Source organism: Coregonus lavaretus (genome assembly GCF_964263955.1).
Source record: "Coregonus lavaretus genome assembly, chromosome: 20".
NCBI lineage: Eukaryota > Metazoa > Chordata > Actinopteri > Salmoniformes > Salmonidae > Coregonus > Coregonus lavaretus.
In genome coordinates this window covers 31005725-31026713 of record NC_140007.1, presented here as the reverse complement: position 1 = coordinate 31026713, position 20989 = coordinate 31005725, and the positions used below count along the sequence as shown (strand labels likewise).

Genomic DNA, 20989 nt, shown 5'->3' with positions numbered 1-20989 from the left:
AAGGCTACCTCCTCCAATGCATAGTGCCAACTGTAAAGTTCGGTGGAGAAGGAATAATGGTCTGTGGCTGTTTTTTCATGGTTAGGCGAAGGGAAGGGAAATCTTAACGCTACAGCGTACCAGGACATTCTAGACGATTCTGTGCTTCCAACTTTGTGGCAACAGTTTGGGGAAGGCCCTTCCCTGTTTCAGCATGACAATGCCCGCGTGCACAAAGCGAGGTCCATACAGAAATGGTTTGTCGAGATCGGTGTGGAAGAACTTAATTGGCCTGCACAGAGCCCTGACCTCAACCCCATCGAACACCTTTGGGATGAATTGGAATGCCGACTGCGAGCCAGGCCTAATCGCCTAACATCGGTGCCCAACCTCACTAATGCTTGTGGCTTAATGGAAGCAAGTCCCCGCAGCAATGTTCAAACATCTAGTGGAAAGCCTTCCCAGAAGAGGTGAGGCTGTTATAGCAGCAAAGGGGGGGCCAACACCAACTCAATTTTAATGCCCATGATTTTGGAATGAGATGTTCAACAAGCAGGTGTCCACATACTTTTGGTCATGTAGTGTATGTTATTGTCGAATTCATAACATAAAATAATAAAATAATATAATCTGATTTAAATGTCAATAGGCCAAATGAGTCATTAATACAAATTAATTTAATCTGAGTTTCAGCTCTTCCGCTCCAAATTGGAAAATGTTTATTTCTAGGCTAGATGAAGAGCCGTTAATGCACTTAGAATACATCCAGCTTGCTTGCTCTGTTTGCTGCCATGTTGTTGCTATGGTGTCTGCTGCTTCTTGCCCCATGTTACACTAGATCTCACTATACACTATATGTTACGCTATATCCTCTCGCTCTCTCTCTGTGTCTCTTTCAACATACTGGTTGTCCATCTTGTCACGCCTACCATTGAAAATTGTAACTATCTGTACCCGTATCTTTCACCCATTTGGTGCATTCTGTTCCTGCACCATTTTGCTTTTAAAGTTGTAGTGCGGTGAGACCTTTGATTTGCTTCCCCATAGTCCAGATTTACTCCAGATGTTATGTTTTTTTTAAGTCAGTGATATAAATAACATGTCATCAGATGAATCTTTATTACCCACAGTAAGAGTCTGATGATATGGTTTTGTTTTAAACCCAAGTATGCATCCTGTACTTGTTTCATTTGCTGCTCTCATTGCATTCTGAGTGCTCCGTTATATACAGATCAAAAAGTGCTTGTGACGTTATCAATAAAAGCACAACAATATTTGGCAAACACATTGTTGTCCCACACCTAGGCCTATATATTAGAATATTCTATGTTATATCCATCTCTCCATATGCCTTGTTCCCACTCTGCCCTGTTACCTTCAATGACTGTTTTTTTTCTTGGTCCTGTCTCAGTCCATTGTTGCTGTTGTCTTCCCATGCAGGGTCCAGAGGATTCTGCCCCCCACCCTCTCACCACTGGCTCTCAACACATCTCTGCATCGGTACTGCCTCTCTTGAACGCAATGCGCGTGCCCGCTCTCGCTCCTTCCCGGCTCTCCTCTCGCCACGTCTCTCTAGTTGGCTCTGTTTCTTTAGAAACAAACCCCTCTCTCTCTCCTGATCTTCTTTTTGTGGCAGGCGCCCTTTGCTCTCCTAATTATTAACAAACGTCACCATTCAACAGCCTGGCATCAAGCTTTAGCTGTCTTTCACCCTTATTCCACTCACTCACCCACTCAGTGACTGTTTGTTCCTGGCAACAACCTGTGAAAATGCATCAGCATTAAGCTGTCTCACCTGTCCTTGTTTGTGAAATCAGTGTTAATCTTTCGCTCGCTCTCATTAGCACTTTTCTTGGGTGGCTTTACTGCTAGGTCTCTGTGCGTCCTTGCTTTCTGTTGTGACTGTTAATAACGCTTCCATTCTCCGGTCTGCTGCAGTGCTATTGTGACTGCATGTGTTCTATTAGAGTGCACCGCTCAGTTAAAAACTGGAAGGTTGTATTTGGCAAGAACCCTGACAAGACTGTTTCATTTGGTAGTAAGTAAAATATTTGGAATATGTAAAAGCATATGCCCACAAGCATTGCCCCTTCAGAAGTTAGAAACACAATTTTACAGATTTAGGAACTGAGGCAGATGATGCCTCACAACCTTCTGGTTGGTGTTTATTTTTTTTTGAATATTCCCTCAACCACTCTGTTCAGCTCAGTTGAAACTCGTATGTTGGTTCTCCAAATGAGTTTCCTTTGTTGCTAAGTGTGTGTTTTTGGTGCTTTTGCCATAACACAGTGGTGGGTCTTTACCTTTTGTTTAATAACGCTCAATTGTCACAGATGTACTGGGAGAGCTTCTACTCTCTTAGCCAATCCTCTCTAGTATTTCAGTTGCTGCTATTCTCCCTCATCCTTACTCTCTCCTGATCCCTTGACCATTCTGCTTCTCCATTCCCTCTCAGTATAGTTGAAAGTGTATTGGAGTTGCTACCTCCACATCTCCATACTGACCTTTAACCTCTGTCCCCTAGCCTGATCCCACGGAGGAGGACATAGAGAAGAACCCTGAGCTGAAGAAACTACAGATCTACGGGGCAGGTCCTAAGATGATGGGGCTAGGACTGGTTCCCAGGAATAAGAGCATCCCCAAGAAAGGTAACACAACTCACACCCTTCCCTCCCTCACCACTGGGTGTGTCTGAAAAAGTAGAATCCGGTGCAATTTCAGATGCAGTCTCTTATCAAGTCATTCTGTGTTGAATGCTGGGTAAGGTTACTGCTGGTGTTTGACCACTTCTCTGATCTCCTTCCAGAAGAGCTGCCTCAGACTGTGACTGTCCGTGATGCAGCTGTTGCTGTCCAGAACAAGGAGGAACCTGGAGAGGTCAAAGAGAAAGAGGGAGACTCCAGCACAGCCACCCCCACACCGCCTCCTCCTCCTGATGTCAAGAAGAAAGAGGAAGATGATGTTGATGGTGGAGACGGACATGCTGAAGAGGACCAAGACGACCCTAACGGTGATGGGCCCTGCACCAAGATGACCATGAGGCTGAGACGTAATCTCAGCAACCCCCAGTTTGTAAGTGGCCTAGCTTCAATTTACCCTTATGGGCCGGTTACCCAGACATGGATTAAGACTAATCCTGGACTAAGGAGCGTGATCACAGGAGATTCTGTCTGGGAATCCTGCCCTCTATGTTATCTGATCCTAAATCAGATGTTATAGATAATCTAATCATAAGGATGACAATTTAAATGGAAAAATAAAGATAGTTGAACACTACATGGAATGTATAAAACATTATGAACATCTGCTCTTTCCATGAGATGGACTAACCAGGTGAAAGCTATGATCCATTATTGATGTCACTTGTTAAATCCACTTAAATCAGTGTAGATGAAGGGGTGGAGACATGTTAAAGAAGGATTTTTAAGCCTTGAGACATGGATTGTGTATGCGTGTCATTCAGAGGGCGAATGGGCAAGACAAAATAATGAATTGCCTTTGAACAGACTATGGGAGTAGGTGCCAGGCATACCGGTTTGTGTCAAGAACTGCAACTCTGCTGGGTTTTTCACGCTCAACAGTTTCCCGTGTGTGTCAAGAATGGTCCTCCACCCAAAGGACATCCAGTCAGCTTGACACAACTGTGGGACGCATTGCAGTCAACATGGGCTAGCATTCCTGTGGAACACTTTTGACACCTTGTAGAGTCCATGCCCTGACGAATTGAGGCTGTTCTGAAGGCGGGGGGTGGGTGGGGGGGTTGTACAACTCAATATTAGGAAGATGTTCTTAATGTTTGGTATACTCACAATATATGCTCCCAATTTAATGGGTAAAACATTTAAATGTACTATTCCATTAGTCAGCACCTTTCCAACATCTTTAGGTGTGCGTCAATTCATGCTTTTTACTGTCAATTTAAATGGAGAACTTAAATTCCATCTCGCTAATCTGTTCTGTTTTCTGCTAAGGTGGATTCATTTGTGTGTCGGATGTGTGGCCGTGGCGACGAGGATGAGAAGCTCCTGCTGTGTGACGGTTGTGACGACAACTACCACACCTTCTGTCTGCTGCCCCCCCTCACTGAGGCCCCCAAGGGCAACTGGCGCTGCCCCAAATGTGTGGCTGAGGTGAGAGAGAGAGAGTCATGGAGACCCACAGCATCCTGTTGTGTCAAACAAACATCCTTCTATGTGGGTGCAGCCAGCCGCAGTCTATTTTAAGCTGTTGCCTCTGTGCGTATTGTGGGGAGTCAGTAGATCATCCAAATATTATAAAGTCTGCATACAAAAATATCCCCACCAGAGGTGATTCCATCAGACTGACTTTGTTGTGAATAAAAGGCTGTGCGTGATGACGTAGTGCACATAAAATACTTTTGTGCATACTTTTTATGTACTGAATAAAAAACATGAGATTAATGTGTTTCCATTGCATTTTCCACTCTACCAATAGTTTTGTCACAAACTGTTGCGATAAATGGCAAACTTGCCCAATCTGGTTTTCGCGCATGCTGTTTAGACAACAGTTTGCTGATAAAGTGGAGACTGGACAGGTTAGGTTATATGAAGATGGATGGAAAATATCATTTCTTTTTTTAATTGGCAGCTATGCACCTGTCACTAGCATACAAATTAAGACTTGATTTTAGGACCACACAACATAGCATTGCTTGACTGCAATTTTACCTCAACATGGTTATTCTATCGTCAATTGCGCAAGAAATCATTTTTAAATTGTCATTTATAAAATTGTACCGACACTTCCTGTTTCCATCACACTTATGGCATGACTTTACTCCCATAAAAACTGGATGGAAACATGGTGAAGCAGTTTTCTGGTAGATGTAACTTGTACGGGAAAAGTGTGTGAAGGATGGAACCCAGGCTGATGGCCTGGTCAAGAGAGTTAGGACTATGTCTATCGAACACAGGCTTGACGTTTATACAATGGGTGGGTCTAATCCTGGACGCTGATTGGTTAAAACTGCTAAAGCTATGACATTGAAATGCCTTTTTACTCTGTTCCATCTCACTGCTCAATCCACTGTCTCATCAGCCCAGCCAGAACATTTAGAAACTTGATCTCCACTATAAAAAGCATCTAGACATGATCTCCCATTTCATTTAGGCTAGCAATTGGTTTTCAACAGCGGAGATATGTATAAAGCTTGCTGTCTGTCTCTGACGTTTGCAAAATTGTTTCAATATTGAAATTCTATCTCCAGCTGTTCCTGTAGGGGTCGGGACGAGACAGGCAGGCAGCTTTTCTCAGCCAGATGTATACAAAGTAATGTCAATAGAAAACAGGAAAAAACGAAATGCATCTAGTTTGTAGTCTCTCCTGCTTCAGTTTGAAGTGATTGTGTTAGCTGTGTTGTTGGTTAACTCCTCTGAACAACAGTGTCCTGACGAGATAACACATTTTCTATGACAGGTGAAATCGCATCATTAGCTCATTGTTTTATCAATTTATCCAAATAAATGTCATTAGAAAACAGCATATGCAAATGAAGCTAATTTGTTGTTATTCTGGCTGCACTGTTTGACGTAACTAAGTTAGCCGTAGTTATCTAGCTAGCAAGCAAGGGATAAGAACGTTGCCAGCCATTATGGCAATAGAACATTTAGAACGAAGGACTGGGTCCTGTCTATAGATACAGAACAAAAATACTTAACGACTGGGCCGCGTCTCTGGCAACCTAACCGATAGAACGACCAGCCGGCTTGGGTAGCAACCCTAGATTTTTGTCGGGACTATATCTTGTAGAATGATGAAATAGTATGAATTAAATTCATCAAAATAATATTTTTAATGAAAATATGTCGATCATTATTTGAATATGTTGGTAACCCGTTGTATAAAAGTGATAATTACCCTCAAAGCCGGTGTTTGGTGGATATATTGGCACGTGCCAATATATCCTCCAAACACCTGCTTTGAGGGTAATTATCACTTAAGTAAACCTGTCAGGAAAATCACTGGGAATAAACTTTGTATTATATTCATCTGTATTTATGGTAATTGTTTTCTTTGCCTCCATCCAATCCATCTCTTCAATGCCCTCATGTCTGCCTCTCCTCTACTTCACTTCCCTTCCCTGTAGGAGTGTAAGAGGCCTGCGGAGGCCTTTGGTTTTGAGCAGGCTACCAGAGAGTACACCCTGCAGAGTTTTGGGGAGATGGCAGACACATACAAAGCAGACTACTTCAACATGCCTGTCCATGTAAGTAGACCTGTACAAACCTAAAAGACGAATGCTTTACTCTGATGTGGAGAGAAACTGTTATTCATTCTGATCAATCGGTTGAGTTTTTATCTTGTCAGTATGTTAGTAACAACCTTGGTGTGTGTAGATGGTTCCTACAGAGCTGGTGGAGAGAGAGTTCTGGCGCTTGGTCAGTAGCATAGAGGAGGATGTGACAGTAGAGTATGGAGCAGACATCCACTCTAAAGAGTTTGGCAGTGGATTCCCCATGAACAATGGCAAGAAGAACCTCTCACAAGAGGAAGCGGTAACTAGCTACTAAACGATCTTCCTTTCTGTCTCTCCTTAATTAAACTGCTCATTTCAATCCTGTATGTGTTAATATTTTTTCTCTACATGGTTCTGTTTCCCCTAATTGAGGGATTTACGAAGTTATTTACTATAACTTCATGTAACACAATATACAGTTCCTCTAAACCATTGCCTGTACATGACCCTCTCCTTGTCCTCTGTCTCCAGGACTATGCCCGCAGCGGCTGGAACCTGAATGTGATGCCGGTGCTGGAGCAGTCTGTGCTGTGCCACATCAACGCCGATATCTCTGGTATGAAGGTGCCCTGGCTGTACGTGGGCATGGTCTTCTCAGCCTTCTGCTGGCACATCGAAGACCACTGGAGCTACTCCATCAACTACCTGCACTGGTAAATAGGACACTAACTACTACACAGTACAGGACACATGTTAAATGAATAGGCAGTTAATCTGTAGATGATTATAGATGTACTGACTGATAGATATGGTTAGTGTGACTAAAGCTCTTCCCTTCTCTTCCCCCCTCGCTGTTCTCCTCTCCCCCCTCGCTGTTCTCCTCTCCCCCCTCGCTGTTCTCCTCTCCCTCCTCTGTCCCCTCTCCTCCTGCAGGGGTGAGCCTAAGACGTGGTACGGGGTTCCCTCTGTAGCAGCAGAACGGTTAGAGGAGGTGATGAAGAAGCTGACCCCAGAGCTGTTTGAGTTCCAGCCTGACCTCCTCCACCAGCTGGTCACTATTATGAACCCCAACATCCTCATGTCTCACGGGGTCCCAGTGAGTAATGACACATGTACAGACACACAGTCTGCGCCCACACATGTACACATTGCACACATCTTCAAATTAAAGTGATGATGAGCGATAATACTGAGAGAAATGTCCATGCTGATAACCTCCTTTCCATTTGATTGACAGGTTGTACGCACCAACCAGTGTGCTGGCGAGTTTGTCATCACTTTCCCCAGGGCTTACCACAGCGGCTTCAATCAGGGATATAATTTTGCTGAAGCTGTCAACTTCTGCACTGCAGACTGGGTATGCCTCTATTCAAATGGGTGTTTTATGTGCTGTTTTCAAAATTCTTAATTTCCCTTTGGTTTTCTCTTTCTCCCTCTTTTTCCCTCTTTGTCTCCCTTCCCTCCGTCAGCTGCCTGCGGGGCGCTCCTGTATCGAGCACTACCGTCGTCTGCGGCGGTACTGTGTGTTTTCTCACGAGGAGCTGACCTGTAAGATGGCCGCCTGCCCAGAAAAGCTGGACCTCAACCTGGCCGCCGCTACTCACAGAGAGATGTTCATCATCGTCCAGGAGGAGAGGAAACTACGCAAGGGCCTGCTGGAGAGGGTGAGACTGATAACTGAAGTTGAGCGTGTGTGAGAGACGCAGGACTATATGTGGTTGGTCTGGGCCTCATATAGGACTCATTGTGGTTTGGTCACTGACTTGAGCAATCAATAAAATGACTGTGGTTTGTGTGAGCAATTGATTGTTGTGGTTTCTTGCGTAATATTGTCTGTGTTTGGTTTGAGTTTTTCAGAAATATTGTTTGTTGTGGTATGTTGCGTAATACTGAATGTGTTATCTTATATACAGTGTTGCTCGTGTGTGTGTTGTGGTTTCCTAAAGCCCTGTGTGTTGTGGTTTCCTAAAGCCCTGTGTGTTGTGGTTTCCTAAAGCCCTGTGTGTTGTGGTTTCCTAAAGCCCTGTGTGTTGTGGTTTCCTAAAGCCCTGTGTGTTGTGGTTTCCTAAAGCCCTGTGTGTTGTGGTTTCCTAAAGCCCTGTGTGTTGTGTTCTCTCAGGGCATCACAGAGGCTGAGAGGGAGGCGTTCGAGCTGCTACCTGATGACGAGAGGCAGTGTGATAATTGCAAGACCACCTGTTTCCTGTCTGCCCTGGCCTGTTCAAACTGCCCTGAACGCCTCGTCTGTCTCTACCACACACAGGACCTCTGTAACTGCCCCACAGACAAACTCTACCTCCGGTAATACTGACTTCCTCGGTCTGTCCATCTGTGTGTATGTCGGTCTGTCAGTCTCTTTCTCTCATGTATCGTTTCTTTACCACTAGTGCCTCACCTGTCTCTTCTTCCTCCTCCCTACCAGGTACAGGTACACTCTGGATGAGCTGTTTGCCATGTTACATCGGCTCAAAGTGCGAGCCGAGGTGTTTGATTCCTGGGCCAACAGAGTGAAAGAGGCTATGGAGCAGGAAGCGGGCAACAAGATAGGTGAGAAATGCCATAGACCCAACCCATAAGATAAGAAGGTAGAACATGCTGATCTAGAATTGTGTGAGTTAGATGGGTGAAAATAACTAACAAATGTTCCAAAAAGTGTGTAATGACACTGACTGTGTGTTAACTCCAGGCATCACAGATCTGGAGGTGCTGAAGGCGGAGGCAGCAGAGAAGAAGTTCCCTGACAACGAGCTGCTCCAGAGACTCAACACTGTCCTCACTGACACACAGCACTGTCAGCAGACAAGCACTGAACTCCTCAACAAGACACAGACCAGGTAACACACACACATGACCTAAATCATATCTAACGCTGCCATACCCACAACTCCATTGAACTGCTCAGTGACACACTCACAGTAACACACACTGTTGTGTATGTGTTGTAGGAGGATGACGCTGGCAGAGCTGAAGGCTCTAGTGGAGAAGATGGAGAACCTGCCCTGTGTGATGAGCCAGCTGGAGGACGTACAGGTCAGTATCCACCAGCTGGACCACCAGAGGAAACCAGTAAACCTGCTGTAGCTGGAACTTTGTTAATGTCCACATCTCTCTTCTTTCCCTACTTCCTCTCATTCCTTTTTAATGCCCTCTCTCTCTCTCTCTCTCAGGCGGTCCTGCGTACAATTGAAGAGTTCCAGACTCAGGCCCGGGCTCTAGTGAGTGACAGGGACTGGCGGCGAGACTCCGCTCCACCAGAACAACTGCAGGCCCTGTTGGAGCAGGGGGCTGGCCTGCCTGTCGATGCCCCAGAGTGTGAGCTCCTCAAGGGGCTGCAGGAGCAGGGCCGCTGGCTGGGTGAGGTGCGGCGGACCCTGGGGCCCGAGGGCGGTGAGATGACCCTGGCGGTCCTCAGGAACCTGATGGAGGTGGGCTGCAGTGTGCCCCAGAGTGTCTCAGTGGAAACAGCCATGGCAGAGCTTCAGGAGCTCCTGACTATAGCAGAACGATGGGAGGAGAAGGCCCAGATCTGTCTAGAGCAACGGTGAGGGACACAGAGGCCTCATACTGAATCACTTTTTCCATTCTCTTTCTCTCTATCTCCTCACTGTCTCACTCAATCGGTCTCTCTCTCGTCTCTCATTTACACACTCAAGTTCTCAGGTTGTCTGCTCTTCCTAATGTCCCCTTTCTCTCACGGCGTGATTGCAGGCAGAAGCACCCTCTGTCCACCCTGGAGGCCATAGTGAACGAGGCCAAACTCATCCCAGTCAAGCTGCCCAACATCCTGTCTCTCCAGGGCTGTCTGAGCCGAGCCAAGGCCTGGGTAACTGACCTGGAGGAGATCCAGGCAAGTAGAACCAACTCCTACTGTCTATTATAACCTTATAACCACGTTCAATAGGCAAACGTTGTGTAATGTTGCAGATAGAAAATGCATGAATACAGCGGACGTGAATTATTGTAGATGTCAGAGAGGCATGTTTGTTCAACATAATACATGTGAATGTTAAACAAAATTGTGCCCTGCTGAACGTAACCCTGGCTTGTCCTCTGTTAACCTCCTGTGCGTGTACTGTAGAATGGGGAGCACTACCCATGTCTGGATGACCTGGAGGGCCTGGTGGCGATAGGGAGGGACCTGCCTGTCAGGATGGAGGAGCTGAGGCAGCTGGAGCTGCAGGTAGCCAGCGCCCACTCCTGGAGAGACAAGGCCTCCAAGACCTTCCTGAAGAAGAGCAGCCAGCACAGCCTGCTACAGGTCAGAGAGGCTAGGGGTGGAGAGTGTGTGTGAGCCTTTTAGTTCTTTATTAACAGTGGTTAAAACGATTGGGATTTGCTGCACATATCAATCAGTCACACTTCAGGGAACACCAGAAAGAGTGAGAGACTGACTTGAACTCTCTAAAACTTGGGTGCATGTGAATATTGTTAGTGTGTTAGCCCTTATTGTAATTTGTGTCTGTGAAAGTGTGGCTCTTACTAACGGCATCATCACAACCTTTTCTTGCTGCAGGTGTTGTGTCCGTGTGTGGAGAAACGTAAGGAGAGGGAAGAAGAGACCGATGCATTAGATGACCCAGATACCAACACTCTGGGCCTCTCTGCTCAGGACCTCAGGGACCCTGGCGCCATTGTGAGTCTGTATAGAGTCTGGCCTAGCCAGACATTCTGGCTGTCAGGTTCTAGTGTGTTATTTACCAGTGTCTAATGTTCCCTCTAAGCTACGCACGGGCGCGCAGCTCCTCCGGGATTGCCGCGCAGAAGAGATATTAGCCCGCGCAGAGAAGCACGAGATTGAACTTCGCTCAACTTTCTAGAGTTTTCCCCCTTAGGTAACCTCCTTGAGGATCGGCCCCTTTTTTTAAAAAAATCCTAAAATTACATACCCAAATCTAACTGCCTGTAGCTCAGGACCTGAAGCAAGGATATGCATATTCTTGATACCATTTGAAAAGAAACACTTTGAAGTTTGTAGAATGTGAAATTAATGTAGGAGAATATAACACATTAGATCTGGTAAAAGATAATACAAACCAAAAAACATGTGTTTTCTTGTTGTTTTTGTTCCATAGTCTTTGAAATGCAAGAGAAAGGCCACAATATAATATTGCGCAATTTAGATGGCGCAATTTAGATGTTGGCCACTAGATGGCAGCAGTGTGTTCAACGTTTCAGATTGATCCAGTGAAGCATTGCAATACTAGACTATTTTGTATCAAGTCTGCCCAAATGTGCTGAATTGGTCAATTGATACATTTTCAAGTACATACAGTGGGGAAAAAAAGTATTTAGTCAGCCACCAATTGTGCAAGTTCTCCCACTTAAAAAGATGAGAGAGGCCTGTAATTTTCATCATAGGTACACAGCAACTATGACAGACAAAATGAGAAAAAAAAATCCAGAAAATCACATTGTAGGATTTTTAATGAATTTATTGGCATATGATGGTGGAAAATAAGTATTTGGTCAATAACAAAAGTTTCTCAATACTTTGTTATATACCCTTTGTTGGCAATGACACAGGTCAAACATTTTCTGTAAGTCTTCACAAGGTTTTCACACACTGTTGCTGGTATTTTGGCCCATTCCTCCATGCAGATCTCCTCTAGAGCAGTGATGTTTTGCGGCTGTCGCTGGGCAACACAGACTTTCAACTCCCTCCAAAGATTTTCTATGGGGTTGAGATCTGGAGACTGGCTAGGCCACTCCAGGACCTTGAAATGCTTCTTACGAAGCCACTCCTTCGTTGCCCGGGCGGTGTGTTTGGGATCATTGTCATGCTGAAAGACCCAGCCACGTTTCATCTTCAATGCCCTTGCTGATGGAAGGTTTTCACTCAAAATCTCACGATACATGGCCCCATTCATTCTTTCCTTTACACGGATCAGTCGTCCTGGTCCCTTTGCAGAAAAACAGCCCCAAAGCATGATGTTTCCAACCCCATGCTTCACAGTAGGTATGGTGTTCTTTGGATGCAACTCAGCATTCTTTGTCCTCCAAACATGACGAGTTGAGTTTTTACCAAAAAGTTATATTTTGGTTTCATCTGACCATATGACATTCTCCCAATCCTCTTCTGGATCATCCAAATGCACTTCAGACGGGCCTGGACATGTACTGGCTTAATCAGGGGGACACGTCTCGCACTGCAGGATTTGAGTCCCTGGCGGCGTAGTGTGTTACTGATGGTTGGCTTTGTTACTTTGGTCCCAGCTCTCTGCAGGTCATTCACTAGGTCCCCCCGTGTGGTTCTGGGATTGTTGCTCACCGTTCTTGTGATCATTTTGACCCCACGGGGTGAGATCTTGCGTGGAGCCCCAGATCGAGGGAGATTATCAGTGGTCTTGTATGTCTTCCATTTCCTAATAATTGCTCCCACAGTTGATTTCTTCAAACCAAGCTGCTTACCTATTGCAGATTCAGTCTTCCCAGCCTGGTGCAGGTTTACAATTTTGATTTTGGTGTCCTTTGACAGCTATTTGGTCTTGGCCATTGTGAAGTTTGGAGTGTGACTGTTTGAGGTTGTGGACAGGTGTCTTTTATACTGATAACAAGTTCAAACAGGTGCCATTAATACAGGTAACGAGTGGAGGACAGAGGAGCCTCTTAAAGAAGAAGTTACAGGTCTGTGAGAGCCAGAAATCTTGCTTGTTTGTAGGTGACCAAATACTTATTTTCCACCATAATTTGCAAATAAATTCATTAAAAATCCTACAATGGGATTTTCTGGATTTTTTTTTCTCAATTTGTCTGTCATAGTTGACGTGTACCTATGATGAAAATTACAGGCCTCTCTCATCTTTTTAAGTGGGAGAACTTGCACAATTGGTGGCTGACTAAATACTTTTTTTCCCCACTGTAACTATAGAGAACATACAAAAATGATATGGTAATACAAAATGTAAGTTTACACACTCCCAGGAATGTCATACATGATGTATCATTAGCTTATACACTAACTTTCACACATCTAGATGGCGGGGTGGGTGTGGAGCCAGAGACAGCAGGGTTTCAAACTGTAGAACCCAGTTCCTACGTTTGAATATAAAAATGGATTTTATCAAACAAAACTATGCTACATTTTATCTCTGGGACCCTTAGGATGACACATTTACATTTTACACTTTAGTCATTTAGCAGACGCTCTTATCCAGAGCGACTTAGTTAGTGAGTGCATACATTTTTTCATACTGGCCCCCCCGTGGGAAACGAACCCACAACCCTGGCGTTGCAAGCGCCATGCTCTACCAACTGAGCTACAGGGGACTATCAGAGCAAGATTACTGAATGTAAGTACATTATTTACCTTCAGAGGTGAATGTATCAAACCAGTTGCCGTGATACGTTTTTTGATGTTGTGCACTCTCCTCAAACAATAGCATGGTCTTTTTTCACTGTAATAGCTACTGTAAATTGGACAGTACGGTTAGATTAACAAGAATTTAAGCTTTCTGCCCATATAAGACATGTCTATGTCCTGGAACATTTGCTGTTACTTACAACAGTCATGCTAATCACATTAGCGCACGTTAGCTCAACTGTCCCGTATACGGGACACGGATCCCATAGAGGTTAACACTATCAACGTTTCCCTTTACTGTGAGAATTGTGATAGAATCAACGCAATATTAGCCACTTTCAATGCGACATACCGAAACAAAACGAACTATGCAAGACTTAGTATGCAAAACGAACTATGCAAGAGATTTTGTTATAGGCAGAACCCGTTAGAGTAGGATTATATTGCACTGACACGCACGACTCAGCCCGTACTCTACACAGACCGATGCGGCATAACCAATCAGAGCTGCAGTAGGCCTATATGCAATTAGACTCTTGCTATATATAGATCTGTGCCATTCACTTTGACTGGACTGTGTTTACAGGATGAGCGGTCGTGAGTAGATGGGCTTGTTTTGAGATCAAAGCGAGAGCTGCATGTAGCCACGTGCACATTTTGTTCATATCCTTTGCTAGTTAGTGAGTTATTAGCCCAGTTATAGATAATTTGTAGTCAGCAATAGGGGAGTGATTGCTTCCTACAAGAGCACAAAACGTGTACATTTCTAGACATCTTTGAAAAGCCAGTCTGGTAAAGAGCTTTTTTTGTATTAAAGGGGCAGTGTTGTATTTTGAGACAGGCTTGAATAAGCTAAGTAGCCAAGAGGCAGAGGGTAGTATAATTTGCCTTATTCTCTGTAATAATGGTATGGGAATAATAATGCATTTTATTTTGTAAAGTGCTTTCTTGCATCAAACAAAACATTTTCAGTCACCTCCTTGTCTAAAGGACAAGTGGATAAACAGGTTCATGTCAAGTCCTGCGTTTTTTTTCAAAAGTCTCATGGAATGTAGGCCTACATTGAACACTACACATTAGCTGTCTAAATGATAGAACGGCTATTTCCATGTAAAAATGTTATGAGATGCATCTTCTCCATTGTTTTTGATGGTAGGCCACTCTGATAGGCCTACATTATGATCAAATAGCCACAGTAGCCTACTTGACCACTGTCTGAAACTAACTTAAAGCGGGTACAGCCTCAGTGTTTACAGTAAACGCGCGTGGAAGTTGCACATCATTTTCACAGTTTTCAGCAGACATGAAATTTGCTCAGTGCTGGAAAAAGTTGGAGTGAACATTGCCAGTGTCGGTATGTCATAACCAAATTCAAACAACTTGATTTGTCCCGTTAAGGCAGTTTCTTTTAGGGCTACAGCGGGGCCACAGACTCATACAAACAACAGGCAGAGACAATAACTAGACGAGACATGAGACAATGACTTAAAAGTACAGGACAGTGCATAATCCGTATCTGTCCCCGTCTAGGTGACGGCGTTTAAAGAGGGAGAGCACCAGGAGAAAGAGGCTCTGCTGAGGCTCCAGAAGGTCAACCTGTCTAAACCAGGTGTGGAGAAGACAGCAGAGAAAGAGGTAAAGACAGAGCAGGAGGACAAGGAGAACGGAGGTGGGAGGTGGGGGGAGGACCCCATGGAGCTAGACACACCCCTCCACTCTGAGAACAGGGACAGTAACCACACGACAACAGGCAGCAGCACTCCTCAGTCAGTGTGCGTGTGTGGCCGGGCTCCTCACCCCCCTCTGCTGCGCTGCCACCTGTGTAAAGACTGGTTCCACGGTGGGTGTGTCCCGTTCCCCTCCCTCCTGCCCTCCTCGTCAGGGCTGCCCACCAACCCCCTCTGCTGGTGGGACTGGGACTCACGCTTCCTGTGCCCGCGGTGCCAGCGCTCGCGGCGCCCGCGTCTGGAGACCATCCTGGCCCTGCTGGTGGCGCTCCAGAGGCTGCCTGTCCGTCTGCCAGAGGGAGAGGCCCTGCAGTGTCTCACAGAGAGGGCCATCACCTGGCAGGGGCGTGCCAAGGAGGCACTGGACACCCCCGAGATACAGGGGGCACTAGAGAGGCTGCAGGAGCTCAAACAGAACCAGCCACACAGGGAGGGAGAGGAGGAGGAAGAGGACAGGAAGAAAGGGAACTCTGAGTCGGTGATAGTGCTGTCAGATTCAGAGGTAGGAGAAGGAGATGGAGTGATAGACCTCACAGAGGAGAACTCTCCCAAGAAGACGCTGAAGAAAGAGATGAACGGCGGCACGCAGGCTGGATGTGAAAATGGCGTAAACAAGAAAGTAAAGTCTCACCACAATGTTACAGGTTAGTAGACAACATTTGAACTCCAGTCCATGATGTAACTTTTTCCCTGTGTCTGACTGTACCCCTTTGTACTGTATACACACACCATGTATCTGAGTGTATCCCTCTGTACCTCCACCCAGGTGTGGGTTCTCTTCTGCCGCTGGTCCCGTCACTAAAAGGCCCGGTGATAGAGCTGTCCCCGACCACCAGGACCCAGCTGGAGGAGTTACAGCTGGAGGGAGACCTGCTGGAGGTGTCTCTGGACCAGACCAGTACCATCCACAGGGTCCTGCAGGCTGCTTTAGCGCCACACAGACACACACTCAGAACACTCATACTGGTGAGAGACCAGGAAACCTCTAGCTTTAGCTGTGTATGTTGTATTAGCTTAACTCCTATGGTGTTGTTGAAATGTCCGATTTAGTAATAATTAGTAGCTCAATTACTTTAAAACTTTGTGTGGGAAGATACTTTTGTGTATATATAGTGTATGTGGACACCCCTTCAAATTAGTAGAATGGCCTTACTGAAGAGCTCAGTGGCTTTCAACGTGGCACTGTCATAGGATGCCACCTTTCCAACAAGTCAGTTTGTCAAATTTCTGCCCTGCTAGAGCTGCCCCGGTCAACTGTAAGTGCTGTTATTGTGAAGTGGAAACGTCTAGGTGCAACAACGGCTCAGCCGCAAAGTGGTAGGTCACACAAGCTCACAGAACTGGACCGCTGAAGCGCGTAGCGCATAAAAATAGTCTGTCCTCGATTGCAACACTCAATACCGAGTTCCAAACTGCCTCTGGATGCAAAGTCAGCACAAGAACTGTTCGTCAGGAGCTTCATGAAATGGGTTTCCATGGACGAGAAGCTGCACACAAGCCTAAGATCACCATGTGCAATGCCAAGCGTCGGCTGGAGTGGTGTAAAGCTCGCCGCCATTGGACTCTGGACCAGTGGAAACGCGTTCTCTGGAGTGATGAATCACGCTTCACCATCTGGCAGTCCGATGGACGAATCTGGGTTTGGCGGATGCCAGGAGAAGTGCGTAGTGCCATCTTTAAAGTTTGGTGGAGAAGGAGTAATGGTCTGTGGCTGTTTTTTCATGGTTCGGGCTAGCCGAAGGGAAGGGAAATCTTAACGCTACAGCGTACAATGACATTCTAGACGATTCCTTGCTTCCAACTTTGTGGCAACAGTTTGGGGAAGGCCCTTTCCTGTTCAGCATGACAATGCCCCCATGCACAAAGCGAGGTCCTTACAGAAATGGTTTGTCGATCAGTGTGGAAAACTTGACTGGCGTGCACAGAGCCCTTACCTCAACCCCATGGAACACCTTTGGGATGAATTGGAACGCCGACTGCGAGCCAGGCCTAATCGCCCAACATCATTGCCCAACCTCACTAATGCTCTTGTGGCTGAATGGAAGCAAGTCCCCGCAGCAATGTTCCAACATCTAGTAGAAAGCCTTCCCAGAAGAGGTGAGGCTGTTATCGCAGCAAAGAGGGGACCAACTCCATATTAATGCCCATGATTTTTGGAATGAGATGTTCGACAAGCAGGTGTCCACATACTTCTGGTCATGTAGTGTATGTCATGTTTTTGTCCTGACCCCTGTCCTCAGATTGAGCTCCAGGAGCAGAAGGGAGTGGGCCGTGGGGGGCGGGCTAAGGACTCCAAGAGGAAGAGGAAGAGCCAGAGGGGCGTCACAGGGACGGAGGGAGGACCCCGGTCCCAGGATGGCTCGGAGTACAAGAAGACCCGGCACCTCAACCACACACCCCCTCACATACCCATCCAGACACACCCCTAGGTAACTGACCTCCTCGCTTTTGTTTTGTTATTTTTGTTTATTTTCTATTAGGCCCTCCTCAATTTAGTTCAAGAAATGTAGACATTAGTTACAATACTTGTTTGAAAAAAGGTTAAGCAGTTTAACTCATGCTTCTCTCTCTCTCTATTCCTCTCACTCAGATCTTGTGATATGGTTATAGATGCAACTCTGAAGTAAAGAATGGCCAAACGTTTGGAGAGAAATAGAATGGACAGCTCATTCTGGGCCGGAAGACAGTGTCAAACTGTGGAAAGAAAGATGCAGGCCATCCCCCGGTCTACAGCTCCCCTGTCTACCCCCCGGTCTACAGCTCCCCTGTCTACCCCCCGGTCTACAGCTCCCCTGTCTACCCCCCGGTCTACAGCTCTCCTGTCTACAGCTCCCCTGTCTACCCCCCGGTCTACCCCCCGGTCTACAGCTCCCCTGTCTACAGCTCCCCTGTCTACCCCCCGGTCTACAGCTCCCCTGTCTACCCCCCGGTCTACAGCTCCCCTGTCTACCCCCCGGTCTACAGCTCCCCTGTCTACCCCCCGGTCTACAGCTCCCCTGTCTACCCCCCGGTCTACAGCTCTCCTGTCTACCCCCCGGTCTACAGCTCCCCTGTCTACCCCCCCCCCGGTCTACAGCTCTCCTGTCTACCCCCCGGTCTACAGCTCTCCTGTCTACCCCCCGGTCTACAGCTCCCCTGTCTACCCCCCGGTCTACAGCTCCCCGGTCTACAGCTCCCCTGTCTACCCCCCGGTCTACAGCTCCCCTGTCTACCCCCCGGTCTACAGCTCCCCTGTCTACCCCCCGGTCTACAGCTCCCCTGTCTACCCCCCGGTCTACAGCTCCCCTGTCAACCCCCCGGTCTACAGCTCCCCTGTCTACCCCCCGGTCTACAGCTCCCCTGTCAACCCCCCGGTCTACAGCTCCCCTGTCTACCCCCCGGTCTACAGCTCCCCTGTCTACCCCCCCTCCTCTCATACACTATCACATTCAAACACTAACACAGTGATTCTCTTTTTGAGCTCCTACATCTATATTCTACAGTCTTCCGTCTCATTCTCCATCCCTCTGTAACATACCAGCACATTCCTCTCTCTTCTGCCCTGTACTTTATACCCCCTCCCTCTCTTTCTCTCTATCTACCTCCCTCCATCCTCCCAGTGAAAGTGTTCGGAGTGTGCGAGCTGGCATTGTCATAGGAGAGCAGTTCTCTTGGTCTTGATTAGCGATCCAGTTCTCTGAGGTCAGTCAATCTGTCAGTCAGTCAATATGCTATGTGTTCTCAGCTATTTTAAATGCTAGTTTGACACAAGCCTGTCGAACACAGACAGACAGGGAGGTCCAGTTAAGTTGACCCACATACCCACTTACTGAAGTAGAAATGAATTATTTCATGATACATTTTTCTGGGGGTTTGGACATGAAGCTAACTTAAAGCTGAAGTTCAGTTCATTGGAAGGTTGTGAATGACAGTGGATCCTAGGTGACGATGGTCACCATGGTAACGCTTGTATTTTTTTGTATTGTATCTTGTTCAAGGCTGGGCTGTCGGAGGGGACTTTGCATTTTCAATAAAGCCCATTTGGATATTTTCGGAAGTGTGAAAAACAGGCATTCATGTTTTTGGTGCTACTTTCCCAAAATAGGTATCTGTACCTCTCACCTCTCTCACATTCTATCTCTCTCTGTCACCACTGACTCTTTTCATTCTATGATTTCCCCTCCTCAGACTAATTATTTTATTCTCTGTCCTGTTTTTCAGTCTGCTCCTGAACTTTCTTCCCTCTCCTTCCAAACTAAACTAACACTTCACTTTATCACAATTTACTTTGTCTCTGGGTTCAAATTATTTTATTATTATTATTATTGATATTGATATTGCAGACATGCGGTTGTCATGAGTTTGTGTATAAACTTTTCATTTCAATGTTACCTTTTTGTTTTTCACTCGTTAGAAAATAAAGGTTTAGAATTGTTTGAGGAATCTTTTGACTCCTGTCCTTTTTCTTGTCCTTTTCATTAAATTATTTGACAGAATATTGAAAAATATTTCTGGTGCTGAATGGATCAGTACACCCTTTGTGTTGCGTGAACTTAAACCACAGGGGTAGTCATGGTGGTCCTGAGCTCCTGGCATCTCCCTTGGGACAGTTTTGAGCATGTTGCTGTATCACAGTATGACAGAAATTACGCAAACAATTCAAAGGACAACATCACTTAAATATTTTCATTAACAATTTATATAGAAAAGCTTTTATTGTAAAACGCTTATGGACCAGACATCACAGTATACTGAACAAACAGGGCCACACAGTTTTCTAGTCTAAGAATTGAACAAGTGAAGAACATGTCACATTATCACGTCCACAATTTCACACCAAGATTTTGTAACTTTTTAAAGTATATTTTAGAAGTTGTTACTTTTCACATTTATAGTCAACATGCAAGTAACTAAATGTTAAAGAACCACTTACTACAACGCATTGTTCTGTCATACTGTATGAATAAGTAACTCCATTGCAGAATACGATCGTACCAGTCATCAGAAGACTCATTCAAGAAGATTTCCTCACGTCTCAACCAGCAGACATGTGGTTTTATGTGCTGAGGGATTTGGTGTGCCTTTTTTCTCACTGTGCTTCTCAATGTATTCATATGAGAACACATGCTTGTCAGAGTTTCATTCATTAGTCAATACGGCCCAGGCTCTGCTTTGTTCTTTACGGTGTTCTTGGCCAATGTGCTTTGTATAATCTGTATGTAAATGCCATACACAAGCTTATAAATTGGCATACGAGGCACTGTCCTTATAAGAATGGTCAATAACTACAGGTTGGTTTATTTCACCAGAGCTTTCTTTTCACTTGTCTTGCCTCCCTGCTTACGTTTATCATTTTCCCTCAGGCAGAAATGACAGCTTGCAATATAGGTTATATCGGTAATTATAAACTGGGTGGTTCGAGTCCTGAATGCTGATTGGCTGAAAGCCGTGGTATATTTAAGCAATTAGGCACGAGGGGGTGTGGTATATGGCCAATATACCACGGCTAAGGGCTATTCTTAAGCACGACACAACGTGGAGTGCCTGGATACAGCCCTTAGCCGTGGTATATTGGCCATATACCACAAACCCCAGAGGCGCCTTATTGCTATTATAAATTGGTTACCAATGTAATTAGAGCAGTAAAAATAAATGTTTTCTCATACCCGTGGTTTTAGGTCTGATATACCATGGCTGTCAGCCAATCAGCATTCAGGGCTCAAACGACCCAGTTTATAACAGACCATATACCATGAGTATGAGAAAGAAAAATACTATTTACTGGTCTAATTACGGTGGTAAGCAGTT

General features: G+C 45.7%; 1 protein-coding gene across 2 annotated transcripts in view; it reads left to right on the top strand.

The window, feature by feature from the left end:
* LOC311147790 (lysine-specific demethylase 5C-like) overlaps positions 1-19624 on the top strand; it is a 29500-nt gene extending 9876 nt beyond the window's left edge. Inside the window, exons 7-28 of one of the 2 annotated variants that reach the window (XM_084184570.1) lie at positions 1420-1479; positions 2504-2627; positions 2786-3051; positions 3951-4109; positions 6086-6205; positions 6336-6494; positions 6707-6888; positions 7109-7271; positions 7413-7532; positions 7645-7839; positions 8295-8476; positions 8598-8722; positions 8862-9009; positions 9121-9205; positions 9343-9716; positions 9884-10022; positions 10254-10433; positions 10689-10808; positions 15006-15846; positions 15969-16168; positions 17443-17631; positions 17793-19624. In XM_084184570.1, coding sequence (XP_084040696.1) covers positions 1420-1479; positions 2504-2627; positions 2786-3051; positions 3951-4109; positions 6086-6205; positions 6336-6494; positions 6707-6888; positions 7109-7271; positions 7413-7532; positions 7645-7839; positions 8295-8476; positions 8598-8722; positions 8862-9009; positions 9121-9205; positions 9343-9716; positions 9884-10022; positions 10254-10433; positions 10689-10808; positions 15006-15846; positions 15969-16168; positions 17443-17631 — 4131 coding nt within the window. In that variant the 3' untranslated portion in view covers positions 17793-19624. The remainder of the gene's footprint in view (positions 1-1419; positions 1480-2503; positions 2628-2785; positions 3052-3950; positions 4110-6085; positions 6206-6335; positions 6495-6706; positions 6889-7108; positions 7272-7412; positions 7533-7644; positions 7840-8294; positions 8477-8597; positions 8723-8861; positions 9010-9120; positions 9206-9342; positions 9717-9883; positions 10023-10253; positions 10434-10688; positions 10809-15005; positions 15847-15968; positions 16169-17442; positions 17632-17792) is intronic. The other variant, XM_084184571.1, reaches the window with a different exon arrangement.
* The last annotated feature ends 1365 nt before the right edge of the window (positions 19625-20989 follow it).